A 14171-nucleotide genomic window follows, 5' to 3' on the forward strand; every position below is an offset into this window, starting at 1 on the left:
ATGCAATAGATGTATTTTTTTCTGTCAACATGGAGAAAGATAACTTAATTCATTGACACATTTTTTTTTGCAGGCCCATGAGCTTTGAGTTGGACACCTGTGTTGTAGACTGACACTGGTAATATTATTGCATTGGTAATACATATCTAAGTATATGTAATATATTTTAATTATTATTTGATGATATAACTGTTGATGACTGAAGTGCTGATATCAACCAAACCTAACCCCCCTGCCCCAACCGGCCTCCACAACCCACCCCCCGGATTGTAAATAATGTAAATAATTCAATGTATATACTCTGATGATTAACTTGTGTGATGACTGTATTATGCCGATAGTATATATTTGTACAATGACACGTGGTCCCCGACTTAAACAAGTTGAAAAACTTATTCGGGTGTTACCATTTAGTGGTCAAGTGTACGGAATATGCACTGCACTGTGCAATCTACTAATAAACGTCTAAATCAATCAATTAATGTTATATATGTATATATTTTTTACAAAAATAAAAAGTTTGATAGTGCATGTAAACTTTATAAAAATCGACTGAGAAATAAGCAAGTTAGGGATTTATTTTCGATTTACGACGCCTTGGCCTGCATTGCCTCAAATGGGAAAGTGGCCCCCCCTAAGATGGCCGCCACTTTGCTCATATGCTATACAGTGAGTTGACGGAGACGTTTGCCCCTGAATCTGACGTCACGGGACGTCATGCCTCATGATTGGCCAGCGGTGGCCGCGTGACCCTACCTGACCATTCAGAGACGAGCGCCGAGCTCAAGGTAGGCGTGGCCTGGGGGGCGGCCTTCAGCGTCCGCGGGGGCGCGCAGAGATGACGTCATTGGGCCAGAGGCTGCCTGTGCCTTGTTGTCAGCGGCCGCTTGAAAGCAGAAGAAGAAGAAAGAAAGTCAAAGCCTTCGCTTGTGTTGTGTTCGCTGTGTCCACAGGCCGCCCGGAGGAAGTGTTCGCCTCGCCGCCAACATGCTGGCTGGCGGCTGACGGAGGTCGGCCCTCTTACGTAAGCCGCAGCCGCGCCAAGACGCAGGATAGCGGATTGAGACGTTGCAGGTTAGTGCCAAGATATTTTTATTTTATACCCCAGAAAACACTTTCCTGCCATCAGCCTGCTCCTATTTTACGTAGCTGATAGCAAGGCGGCGCCATTGTTTACTTCTGACCACAGCTGCTCGCCAGGGGGGGTTTGCCACCGGGTCAAAAGTCACTTTCGCTGTAACTTGCCTTTTGCTCTTTGTCAACAACACCCTTAACCATGCAAACATGAAATAATTCATGATAAAATGTGTGCCGTGTATGAAGGATTAAATTCCACAATTATCGATACATAAGCCATACCACGATAAAAAAAAAAAAAAGTGTTTGAAAGTGTCAAGTGTTTAAGATCAGTGTGTAACAACATCATTCAAATATCTATCAGCTGCCAAAAGGCAAATATAATTAGGGATGATGTTTGATAAGAAATTGAGTTCGAGCCCATTATCGAATCCTCTTATCGAACCGATTCCTTATCGATTCTCTTATCGAATCCAGATAGGTTGTTGTATATGGAAAAAAACACAATATTTGGTTTAACAAAAGCTCACATTTATTTTAAAAGAAAAAAATAAAAGAAATAGATAAATATTGACTGTTACCCCCTTAAAAATATATATATATATATTGACTGTTACCCAAAGTATATTAAGTGGGATTTTTCAGGAAAACAAATATATACAGTAACACAAAAACAACATGTCTCTGTGATCACTATAGGTGTATAAATAATAATATAGTGTTAAATAAAATCAGTCCTTTGGGCACAAAACTGAAAATAATACAGCTCTCCAAAAAGTGCACTTCTGCTGCTATTGGAACATACTAACTACACACACTATGACACTAAGAACACCACAGTCCTCAATCAACAATTCTTCCCCCCTTAAATGAGAGCGAAGCCTGGCAATAATTGCATATTGCCTGTTCTGCCCTCACTATACGTGTTGAGGTTATACAGCTTGGCAGACAGCTAACAAACAATCCAAGACGTCTAATAAAGTTCCAAAGCAGATTAATCCATTTAGGTTCTTTATTGTTGTTGATCTTGCTTTATCTTTTCCTATCTTTACTTTTGTCTTGCACTGGACTGTTGTTTTTTTTAAAACTGAAATACACACAATGACAAATGTATAAACTATGTGATTCAATTAACATACTGAAATGTAATACACAATATGTAAATATTAGCTTCACACAAATATACAGTACTATCATCAAACAAATACTTCTGAGTGTTGAAACTATTTCCATGGTGGAACTACACGACTGGCAGCCATTTTAAGTCCTCAAAACATCCATTGAAACAGTGCACAAAAATCGTTTTTCAATAAACATCTTAGTATCAAATTTAATCACTTTCCACCTTAATATTGAGTTACATAAACAAGTTAAACAGTTTACTTACAGACTTATCTTTTCCAAGGATTGTAAGAGCTAACACAACTTGTCTACTTCTCAATTGTCTCATGAATTGAACTGACGTCGTCAACCCGGAATTGCCCAAAGTAATGACGCGTAGTATTTTCCTATCGCCACAAGGTGTCAGTACGAGTCTACAATCAAATGGGCATAATATTGCCGTCCCACAGGGCATTTCCTGTGGGAAGGGATTCGTTCCCAGGGATTCGAATAAAGAACCAACTCTTTTTCTTTACTATAGTGGCCTCGATAACGGGAACCGGTTCTCAAAAAGGGATTCAAGTCTATGGAATCGGTTCTTTTCTTATCAAACAACCGGGAGAATCGGTTTCTAACATCATCCCTAAATATAATAGAGATCCACTGATATGTTTTTACAGATTATTAGTAGTCAACCAGGCAGTAAAAAATTGTACTTCGGTAAACATTTGGACAAAGCTTTTGTTTGTTTTTTTAGGAAATTTTCTAATTAGAGATGTCCGATAATGGCTTTTTTGCCGATATTCCGATATTGTCCAAGTTCCAACTCTTGATTACAGATTCCGATATCAACCGATACCGATATATACAGTCGTGGAATTAACACAATATTATGCCTAATTTTGTTGTGATGCCCCGCTGGATGCAATAAACAATGTAACAAGGTTTTCCAAAATAAATCAACTCAAGTTATGGAAAAAAAAATGCCAACATGGCACTGCCATATTTATTATTGAAGTCACAAAGTGCATTATTATTTTTAACATGCCTCAAAACAGCAGCTTGGAATTTGGGACATGCTCTCCCTGAGATAATCCTGATACCCACTACAACTATGGGAAATACTATACTTTGACTTTCACAAATTGCATGATTTTTTTTAAACATGCCTCAAAACAACAGCTACAAAAACAATACTAGAGCATACTTGCCAACCTTGAGACCTCCGAATTCGGGAGATGGGGGGGTGTATATTGTAGCGTCCCGGAAGAGTTAGTGCTGCAAGGGGTTCTGGGTATTTGTTCTGTTGTGTTTATGTTGTGTTAGGGTGCGGATGTTCTCCCGAAATCTGTTTGTCATTCTTGTTTGGTGTGGGTTCACAGTGTGGCGCATATTTGTAACAGTGTTAAAGTTGTTTATACGGCCACCCTCAGTGTGACATGTATAGCTGTTGACCAAGTATGCCTTGCATTCACTTGTGTGTGTGAAAAGCCGTAGGTATTATGTGACTGGGCCGATAATATCCGACTGCCGATATTATCGGACATCTCTACATATAAGTAAAAAAGAGCAGGCAGCAGCTCACACATTCTCATACTTTCTGTAACATCCAGGAAGAAATGTCGTCAGCCATCTTGAAAAATGTCTTAATAATCTACACGAAGGAGCCCAGAATTATTCTTATTTAAATGCTGACAATATTTCATGAGGAAAACTTACAATGTATAAAATCCATAAAGTGTTATAAAATGGAGTAGATGAGTTAATGAGATGTAGAGAAATGTCATATTATAAACAATTTTCCTAGGAGATTTTTCATATTTTGAAATGCAAATGTCGATCCTCCTCTTAGACCAGTGGTTCTTAACCTTGTTGGAGGTACCGAACCCCACCAGTTTCATATGCACATTCACCGAACCCTTCTTTAGTGAAAAATACAATTCAAGAAAATGTTTTTTTACTGGTGCACAAAATAAACCGTGCATGAACATCACCTTGTTCAAAGAACAAAACCAACACAGTGCATGAACTCACAACAAATTACACACCTTACACACATTACCATGAATTGATTAACGTGAACCCCGACCTAAACAAGTTGAAAAACGTATTCGGGTGTTACCATTTAGTGGTCAATTGTACGGAATATGTACTGTACTGTGTAAACTGTACTGTTTCATATAATGTATTCTCTTCATTTGCAATCTGCTAGTAAAAGTTTCAATCGATCAATCAAACAACCTGCAAATCAGATGGAAAATTAGACGGAACATTGTTTGGGGGTATCCATAATACGCCGATAGGGAGAAGTTTTTATTTACACGATAAGTCGGAAGTGTCTTTACCTCCGTGGCGGAGGCTCCACCGAACCCCTGAGGCCGACCCACCGAACCCAGGTTAAGAACCACTGTCTTAGACACACGTAATAAAGGTGTTTGACTTTTTTTTATGATAAATAAAACATTACGTTTCCTAAAAAATGATGTTAAAACAAAGTCTTGTTCAGATGTTTACTGACATATAATATTCATGTTTAAATAACTTTTACTGCAAATGGATATCACCTCCAAATGTCGTTTATCGGCCTCTTTGACTACCAGTAATTGTATCGGCCCTGGAAAAAAAGTGAGGTTTTGAAGAACGTAATCTATGGCAATGTTTGTTAAAGTGTCAGCTGAGTGACGCCGCCATGAACGTGGGCACGGCGCACAGCGAGGTGAACCCCAACACGCGCGTGATGAACAGCCGCGGCATGTGGCTGTCGTACATCCTGGGCATCGGCCTGCTGCACGTCATCCTGCTCAGCATCCCCTTCGCCAGCGTGCCCGTGGTGTGGACCCTCACCAACCTCATCCACAACCTGGTAGGCCCGCACCGCCACGACCGCCGGCGCCACGGTCTTCCTCTCTAAGATTGTGTGTTTGCTGCAGTGCATGTACCTGCTCCTGCACACCGTCAAAGGGACGCCCTTCGAGACCCCCGACCAGGGCAAGGCCCGCCTCCTCACGCACTGGGAGCAAATGGACTACGGTGTGCAGTTCACCGCGTCGCGCAAGTTTCTCACCATCACGCCCATCGTCCTGTGAGTCACACTGCTTTCTTTTATGACGTTGCTAATGCTAGCTGTGCTATCAGCGGTGACCACCCCTCACAAGTCCAATCAGAACCTGGACCTTGTTTTTTCCTCACACCAGCACCAAGAAAGCTTCTGATGCTAATTAGCAGAGTGGCTAACATCAGCACATATATTGACAACAGTGATCAATCGAATGGGGGTTGTGAGATTAATGTGATATAAATGATTATACATAGGGCAGACGATACAGCTTTTAATACTATTGGCATATTGTGATAAATGGGGGTGTGAATCTTGGGGAGCCTAACCATTCAATCCGATTCCTGGGGTGACGATTTGATTCAGATCCGATTCTTTATTCAACACGATTCTCTCAATGTATTATTTACTATAATAATTATCCATCCATCCATCCATTTTCTACCGCGACCCCTTAATACATCTTTTTCAAAACCGGTTGCAAGTCGGGTTGTACGTAATACCAGTATTAGTATAGTACCTCGATACTAATAAATCATATTCAGTACTTTACCGCCTCTAAAAAGTACAAGAGCGTGTCTAGTTCATACAAGTATGATTACATCAATATTTTTTAGCGTCACAAAATCTTCTTTCTTTTTTTTGAAAAGTTTATTTTATGTTTATAAACTCAGGAAATATGTCCCTGGACACATGAGGACTTTGAATATGACCAATGTATGATCCTGTAACAACTTAGTATCGGATCGATACCTACCGGTAAATTTGTGGTATCATCCAAAACTAATGTAAAGCATCCAAACAACAGAAGAATAAATGATTATTACTTTTTAACAGAAGTTTAGATAATATCTGTAGATTAATAATTCATTTTCTACCACTTGTCCTTAATAATGTTAAAAAAATAATAGAAGGGAAAATGACACAATATGTTACTGTATATGTCTTTAGGAGCCTTTGTTTGCTTACTTACTACTAAAAGACAAGTTGTCTTGTATGTTCACTATTTTATTTAAGCACAAAATTGCAATAAGAAACAGTTTTATGTACAGTAAGATTTTTTGTTAAAATAAAGCCAATAATGCAATTTTTTGTGGTCCCTGTCATTTAGAAAACTACCGAAAAGTATCAAAATAATTTTGGTACCGGTACCAAAATATTGGTATCGGAACAACACTAGTTGCAAGTTAAAAAAAAAGTTCTGGTTTTCATAGAGATGGCCTAAACTTCTTTATAAATATTGTTAAAATTGTCTTTTCCTTTTAAAATTTTTGTAAATTGATTTTTGAAAAATTCTTAATCAATTTAGAATTGTGATTTATATGTACGTTTATTTGTTCAACGTTAGTGATAATGCATGCAAATTTGACAGCAACAAGGCGTCCTGACTTGCCGCTAACTAATCCTTGCGTCCATGGCAGGAAATGAAGTAAGTTTCTTCCAAGTATTATTGTCACTGGAGGACGAGGGCTAGCTGAACATGCTACACGACACACCGTAGGAGGATTCAAGACTCCATGCTAAACGCGAGGGGTGTGAATCTTTGAGCGTTCCGACACGATTCCTGGGGTGACGGTTCGATTCTCGATCCAACACGATTCTTGCAATGTATTATTTGTTATAATAATTATAAGAAACTTTTTCAAACCCGGTTACAGGTTGGAAAAAGCTTATCCCGGTTGCATGAAAATGGCCTAAAAACCTTTTATTTTTAATTGCTTAACTTTTTTTTTTCATCGATTGTTAAAAATTATGAATACATTTTTTTGTACACCCCTATTATCTGCTTAGCTAGAGCTCTTGAATGTAAACAGAGGTGGGTAGATGATACAATTATCGACTGTAACTGTGATAAAGTAGGTTACTCTGGATGTGGAATGCTGGTCTGATATCTTCTTAGGACAAGGACTCCGGTCAGAGAATAGGGCACAGAGAGGCTTTCAGGCACTCTTTAATGGTGAAGTTGAACAAGTGTGGTATAGGTGTGTGTGTGGTCTAAGGGGAACACATACAAATAATGATTAGGATACATTTAGGCAATATCCATCCATCCATTTTCTACCGCTTATTCCCCATTTGGGCAATATAATATACAATAATATAACAGGATGTGTATAATGTTATATATAATATAATATACTCTACAATGTGTTACAAAACAAATATACAAACAAATGTACATGGACTATTAAAGCAGTCCATTAGAGATGAATGGAGAATACAATTTAAAATTTAAAACTGAACAAAACCGCGGGCCAAGGTTGAACAAATTAACCTTTAACGTACTCTGCGAGTTATCGTCACGTCCGCTTTTCATTAATTCTAACATCATTCAGACCCAGTCACAAGATATGTGCGGCTTCTGAACGCACACACGAGTGAATGCAACGCATACTTCATCAACAGCGATACAGGTTACACTGAGGGTGCCAGTATAAAAAACTTAAACACTGTTAGAAATATACGCCACACTGTGAATTCACACCAAACAAGAATGACAAACACATTTCGGGAGAACATCCGCACCGTAACACAACATAAACACAACAGAACAAATACCCAGAATCCTTTGCAGCACTAAATCTTCCGGGACGCTACAAAATACACCCCCGCTACCACCAAACCTCCCCCCCACACACACCTTGTAGCGTCCCGGAAGAGTTAGTGCTGCAAAGGGTTCTGGTTTGGTGTGGATTCACAGTGTGGCGTATATTTCTAACAGTGTTAACGTTTTTTATTTGGCTACCCTCAATGTAACCTGTATCGCTGTTGATGAAGTATGCGTTGCACTCTAATGTGTGTGCGTGCAGAAGCCGCGCATGTTACGTGACTGGGCCAGCACTGGCTGGCTGGCGTTTGGAAGACTCCCGGGAGGATCGGCGGGCCAGCTTTAGTGTTAATTTGATATCGCCTCAAGGGTCAAGTGGCCAGAGTTTGACACCCATAATTTAGACAGTGCTTTAAAGGCCTACTGAAAGCCACTACTAGCGACCACGCAGTCTGATAGTTTATATATCAATGATGAAATCTTAACATTGCAACACATGCCAATACGGCCGGGTTAACTTATAAAGTGCAATTTTAAAATTTTAAAACACTTCCGGTTGAAAAACTCCTTTGGATATGATTTATGCGCGTGACGTCACAAAATCCACGGAAGTGGTTGGACCCCATCGGAACCGATACAAGAACCTCTTGTTTTCTTCGACAACATTCCACAGTATTCTGGACATCTGTCTTGGAGAATCTTTTGCAATTTGTTTAATGAACAATGGAGGCTGCAAAGAAGAAAGTTGTAGGTGGGATCGATCGGTGTATTAGCGGCTAAGTACAATACTTAGACACATAGAATGGATCTGCTATTCCCGTTTAAATAAAAAAAATCATTTCAGTAGGCCTTTAAACGTGGTCTGTGTCGCCCTCTAGTGGAAGGATAGGGTAACTACTGTGTAACAAGAAGTATTAACAGGGCGAAAGTTGAGCTTGCGAATTATATCATCAAGCACAAACATTGTTGCAAACAAACACTCGGTTAAGGCTACATCTAACACATTATATGCATTTTAACATTAATAACCATGCTATATTCGACGTATACTTACATTTTAGTCAGGAACGCACACAATGCTGTTTACACAATCACCCAAGAGCCCATATTACGCAGAAACGCTACAAACAGGAAATGACGTCTCAGACTAGATCGCCAAATTAAGAGCACAGGAAATCTAACATCTCAAAACTGCGTCAGAATAAGATAAGACTAAAACGCTTTCTGACAGTAACAATACCAAGTACGGTACAAGTATATGGCTGATACTACAGTGATGAGATCGATATTTTCTATGAGTACAAAGTCGTCCTTTTTGTTATTGTTTACAAAAATAAGTCCCTGGACACAGGAGGACTTTAAAGGCAAAAACCAAAAGATTTCAGTCAGAGCCAATAGCAGTTTTTTACTAGTTATTGGCGGCATAGCACGGTTGGTAGAGTAACCGTGCCAGCAACTTGAGGGTTCCAGGTTCGATTCCCGCTTCCGCCATCCTAGTCACTGCCGTTGTGTCCATGGGCAAGACACTTTACCCACCTGCTCCCAGTGCCACCCACACTGGTTTAAATGTACCTTAGATATTGGGTTTCACTATGTAAAGCGCTTTGAGTCCCTAGAGAAAAGTGCTATATAAATATAATTCACTTCACTTCAAAGTATTGTAAGTAATAAAAGGGAACAATGTAAATGTTTGATATTATTCCACTCCCATTCTGTGTGTTTGTCTGATTAGAACTGTGACCACCATGTAATTATTAACAGTAAATTATCAAGTAGATTAATCATAATTTTGAGAACATAATACAATAGACGCAATATGTAATCATAAATTAAACATAGGAGCCATTGTAACCTGTTTTGAAATTCTCCTGTGTATAAATAATAGGCGCACAAAAAGTATACCGTATTTTTCGGAGTATAAGTCGCTCCGGAGTATAAGTTGCACCGGCCGAAAATGCATAATAAAGAAGGAAAAAAAACATATATAAGTCGCACTGGAGTATAAGTCGCATTTTTGGGGAAATGTATTTACCCAACACCAAGAATAGACATTTGAAAGGCAATTTAAAATAAATAAAGAATAGTGAACAACAGGCTGAATAAGTGTATGTTATATGAGGCATAAATAACCAACTGAGAACGTGCCTGGTATGTTAAGAGTCATTCAAATAACTATAACATATAGAACATGCTATACGTTTACCAAACAATCTGTCACTCCTGATCGCTAAATCCCATGAATATTTGATATTTTACGGTAATGTGTTAATAATTTCACACATAAGTCGCTCCTGAGTATAAGTCGCACCCCCGGGCCAAACTATGAAAAAAACTGCGACTTATAGTCCGAAAAATACGGTACATTGCGATTCCAAATTGATTCATAATTTATTTATTTTTTTAATGTTCAAACACTTATCTCATGCTACCAAAAGGGGCTTTTGTAACCTTCAACCGGTTTAGAAAAAGTTTCATTATAATTATATCAAATAATACATTGCGAGAATCTGCTTGAATCAAGAATCGTGTTCAATCTGGAATCGATTCTGAATCGGATCGAATCATTAGGTGGTCAAAGATTCACACCCCTATCAAATAATATATTGTGATCAATATCGTTATCACAGAAATGTATGTATCGCTAAGTATTCATAGCACTTTAGTTACAGCCCTATTACAAATTCTCATCCTCAAAATTGTACACACAATACCCCCTTATAACATTCAGAAAAAGTTTTTTTTAATTTTTTTTTTACAAATGTATTGAAAATAAAAACTTTAAGAAATAACATGTACATACACTACCGTTCAAAAGTTTGGGGTCACATTGAAATGTCCTTATTTTTGAAGAAAAAGCACTGTACTTTTCAATGAAGATAACTTTAAACTAGTCTTAACTTTAAAGAAGTACACTCTATACATTGCTAATGTGGTAAATGACTCTTCTAGCTGCAAATGTCTGGTTTTTGGTGCAATATCTACATAGGTGTATAGAGGCCCATTTCCAGCAACTATCACTCCAGTGTTCTAATGGTACAATGTGTTTGCTCATTGGCTCAGAAGGCTAATTGATTATTAGAAAACCCTTGTGCAATCATGTTCACACATTTGAAAACAGTTTAGCTCGTTACAGAAGCTACAAAACTGACCTTCCTTTGAGCAGATTGAGTTTCTGGAGCATCACATTTGTGGGGTCAATTAAACGCTCAAAATGGCCAGAAAAAGAGAACTTGCATCTGAAACTCGACAATCTATTCTTGTTCTTAGAAATGAAGGCTATTCCACAAAATTGTTTGGGTGACCCCAAACTTTTGAACGGTAGTGTAAGTATTCTTAGACTTTGCCCAATACTTCTTGATGCACCTTCGGCAAATAAAAAAAAACTTTAAAAAAAAATGAATGAGACCATACCAATGACTGTGTGTGTGTGTGTGTGTTGCAGGTACATCCTCACCAGCTTTTACACCAAATACGACCGGGTCCATTTCGTGGTGAACACGGTGTCGCTGCTCACCGTGCTCATTCCCAAGCTGCCTCAGCTGCACGGCGTGCGCCTCTTTGGCATCAACAAATACTGAAGCAGGCGGAGCGCCAGCAGGAGGCATCGGCGAGGTCAGGACCGCCGCACCGTCAAAGACGAGTCAGACCCCGACCTGCAAAAGTCAGGAGGCATCTCAAAGGGTGTTAATATGTTAGTTAGCATGTTAGCATACTTTTCTCTTACACGTCTGCAAGGAACCACAAGACTCTCATGAGAGGACGAAGACGACACGCCCGGAAAGTCAGGGTTTTTTTTCTGTCCCGTAGCCGGACGCCTCTTGTCCTGCGTTTTGCGGAGGATGAGCAGAATAGTTGAAGTAGAGGAGCTCGCAGCATGCATCAGTGCGCTCCACGCCATGGCCGCCTTTGTAGCATTTCATGTTGATATTTATTCAGTTTGTTTTGACCAAACGTAGCTGCTGTCTGTGGCCGATAAGGGCTTTGGTCTCGTGGAAGGTTGGACTCTTTTTAAAAGAAGGCTACGTCAGCGAGGGACTTGTTAGCTAGCCATAACACACGTCACGTGATTTTACTGCATACAAAAATACAATATTTTTCAAACCGACTGTGTGTGCATTTCATAAAATAATACAGCAGAGAGCTGTCATCTCCAGGTAAACATTCATCTTAGCTTCACTGTACTGATTTGTTCACTTTACTCGCATTTTAGCCTTTCATCATGACGCTGTGAGAGGCTTAAGTTAGTGTAATCAGGTTCTTCTGACGGCATATCATAGATCCTGAGCACATGACCTGCAGTTGCCTGCCTTAGCACTAGGGGCAGTGTTGAGCTGGGTGAGCAACAACGATTGTTAGCGAGCTACTTGCTAAAGATGGGGTTTTTGGTAGAGATGTCCGATAATGGCTTTTTTGCCGATATTCAGATATTGTCCAACTCTTAATTACCGATTCCGATATCAACCGATACCGATCAGTCGTAGAATTAACACATTATTATGCCTAATTTTGTTGTGATGCCCCGCTGGATGCATTAAACAATGTAACTTTACCATGAATTGATTAACGTGGACCCCGACTTAAACAAGTTGAAAAACTTATTGGGGTTTTTAGTGGTCAATTGTACGGAATATGTACTGTACTGTGCAATCTACTGATACACGTTTCAATCAATCAATCAATCAATCAAAAACAAGGTTTTCCAAATTAAGAGAACAACTTCAACTCAAGTCATGGAAAAAAATGCCAACATGGCACTGCCATATTTATTAATTGAAGTCACAAAGTGCATTATTTTTTTTAACATGCCTCAAAACTGCAGCTTGGAATTTGGGACATACTCTCCTTGAGATAATCCTGACACCCACTACAACTATGGGAAATACTATACTTTGACTTTCACAAAGTGCATAATTTTTTATTTTTTTTAAACATGCCTCAAAACAACAGCTACAAAAACAATGAAGGCACACAGCTTCAGTCCAGAGTATACTAGAGCACACTTGCCAACCTTGAGGCCCCTGAATTCAGGAGATGGGGTTTGATGGTAGCGGGGGGTGTATATTGTAGCGTCCCGGAAGAGTTAGTGCTGCAAGGGGTTCTGGGTATTTGTTCTGTTGTGTTTATGTTGTGTTACGGTGCGGACGTTCTCCCGAAATGTGTTTGTCATTCTTGTTCGGTGCGGGTTCACAGTGTGGCGCATATTTGTAACAGTGTTAAAGTTGTTTATACGGCCACCCTCAGTGTGACCTGTATGGCTGTTGATCAAGTATGCATTGCATTCACGTGTGTTAAAGCCGTTTATATTATGTGACTAGGCCGGCACGCTGTTTGTATGGAGGTAAAGCGGACGTGACGACAGGTTGTAGAGGACGCTAAAGGCAGTGCCTTTAAGGCACTCCCCCTATAATGTTGTCCGGGTGGAAATCGGGAGAAATTTGCGAGAATGGTCGCCCAGGGAGATTTTCGGGAGGGGCTCTGAAATTCGTGAGTCTCCCGGGAATATCGGGAGGTTGAAACCGATACCGATAATTTCCGATGTTACATTTTAAAACATTTATCGGTCGATATTATCGGACATCTCTAGTTTTTTACCTGTGAATTTGGCCTCAGAGGTTAGTGCGTGTGCCTCACAATACGAAGGTCCTGATTTCGATCCTGGGCTTGGGATCTTTCTGTGTGGAGTTTGCATGTTCTCCCCGTGACTGCGTGGGTTCCTTCCGGGTACTCCGGCTTCCTCCCACCTCCAAAGACATGCACCTGGGGTTAGGTTGATTGGCAACATTAAATTGGCCCTTGTGTGTGAATGTGAGTGTTGTCTGTCTATCTGTGTTGGCCCTGCGATGAGGTGGCGACTTGTCCAGAGTGTACCCCGCCTACCGCCCGAATGCAGATGAGATAGGCTCCAGCACCCGGCGGTAGAAAATGGATTGATGGAATTTGGCCTGCCCACCATGTCCCAGTTGTTTGTGCCGTTACGGTTGCAGCATCCTGGGTAGAAAAGATGGTCTCCCTTATGTGAACACACCGTAAGAGCTACAAGAGTAAAAAAAAAAAAAATTAGTAACTTATCAGTAGTGTACCTAAACATTTTAGCTGATTTATTACACCTTGTATCAGTTACCGTGATAATATTTACCTTAAGTTATACTCCCTTTTGTATATTCAAAATAAATGTCAATTTTTAACCTTACATATGTAAATTACTTTGTAATTGTCCTTGACGCGACAATACTTCACAATAAACGTTGCATATTCTAGCTACAAATACGTTTTACCACAGTGTGACAGCACCCTCTAGTGGGCGAAATATCGTCGACCAGTATCGTGTAGTAGTCAGTTGTACTGTACACTTAATAAGACACGACAAAAAATACATTTACGTCATTAATT

General features: G+C 39.7%; 1 protein-coding gene across 1 annotated transcript; it reads left to right on the forward strand.

Annotated features, from left to right (window-relative positions):
* The first annotated feature begins 828 nt into the window (after positions 1 to 828).
* ormdl3 (ORMDL sphingolipid biosynthesis regulator 3) lies at positions 829 to 11901 on the forward strand. The gene is made up of 4 exons (XM_062056908.1): positions 829 to 1074; positions 4847 to 5041; positions 5109 to 5260; positions 11224 to 11901. Exons 2-4 carry the CDS (start codon positions 4868 to 4870, stop codon positions 11357 to 11359), a joined length of 462 nt encoding a protein of 153 aa, XP_061912892.1. The 5' UTR covers positions 829 to 1074; positions 4847 to 4867; the 3' UTR covers positions 11360 to 11901.
* Positions 11902 to 14171: the final 2270 nt, after the last annotated feature.

The sequence above is a fragment of the Entelurus aequoreus genome, linkage group LG08, assembly GCF_033978785.1.
Source record: "Entelurus aequoreus isolate RoL-2023_Sb linkage group LG08, RoL_Eaeq_v1.1, whole genome shotgun sequence".
Lineage (NCBI taxonomy): Eukaryota > Metazoa > Chordata > Actinopteri > Syngnathiformes > Syngnathidae > Entelurus > Entelurus aequoreus.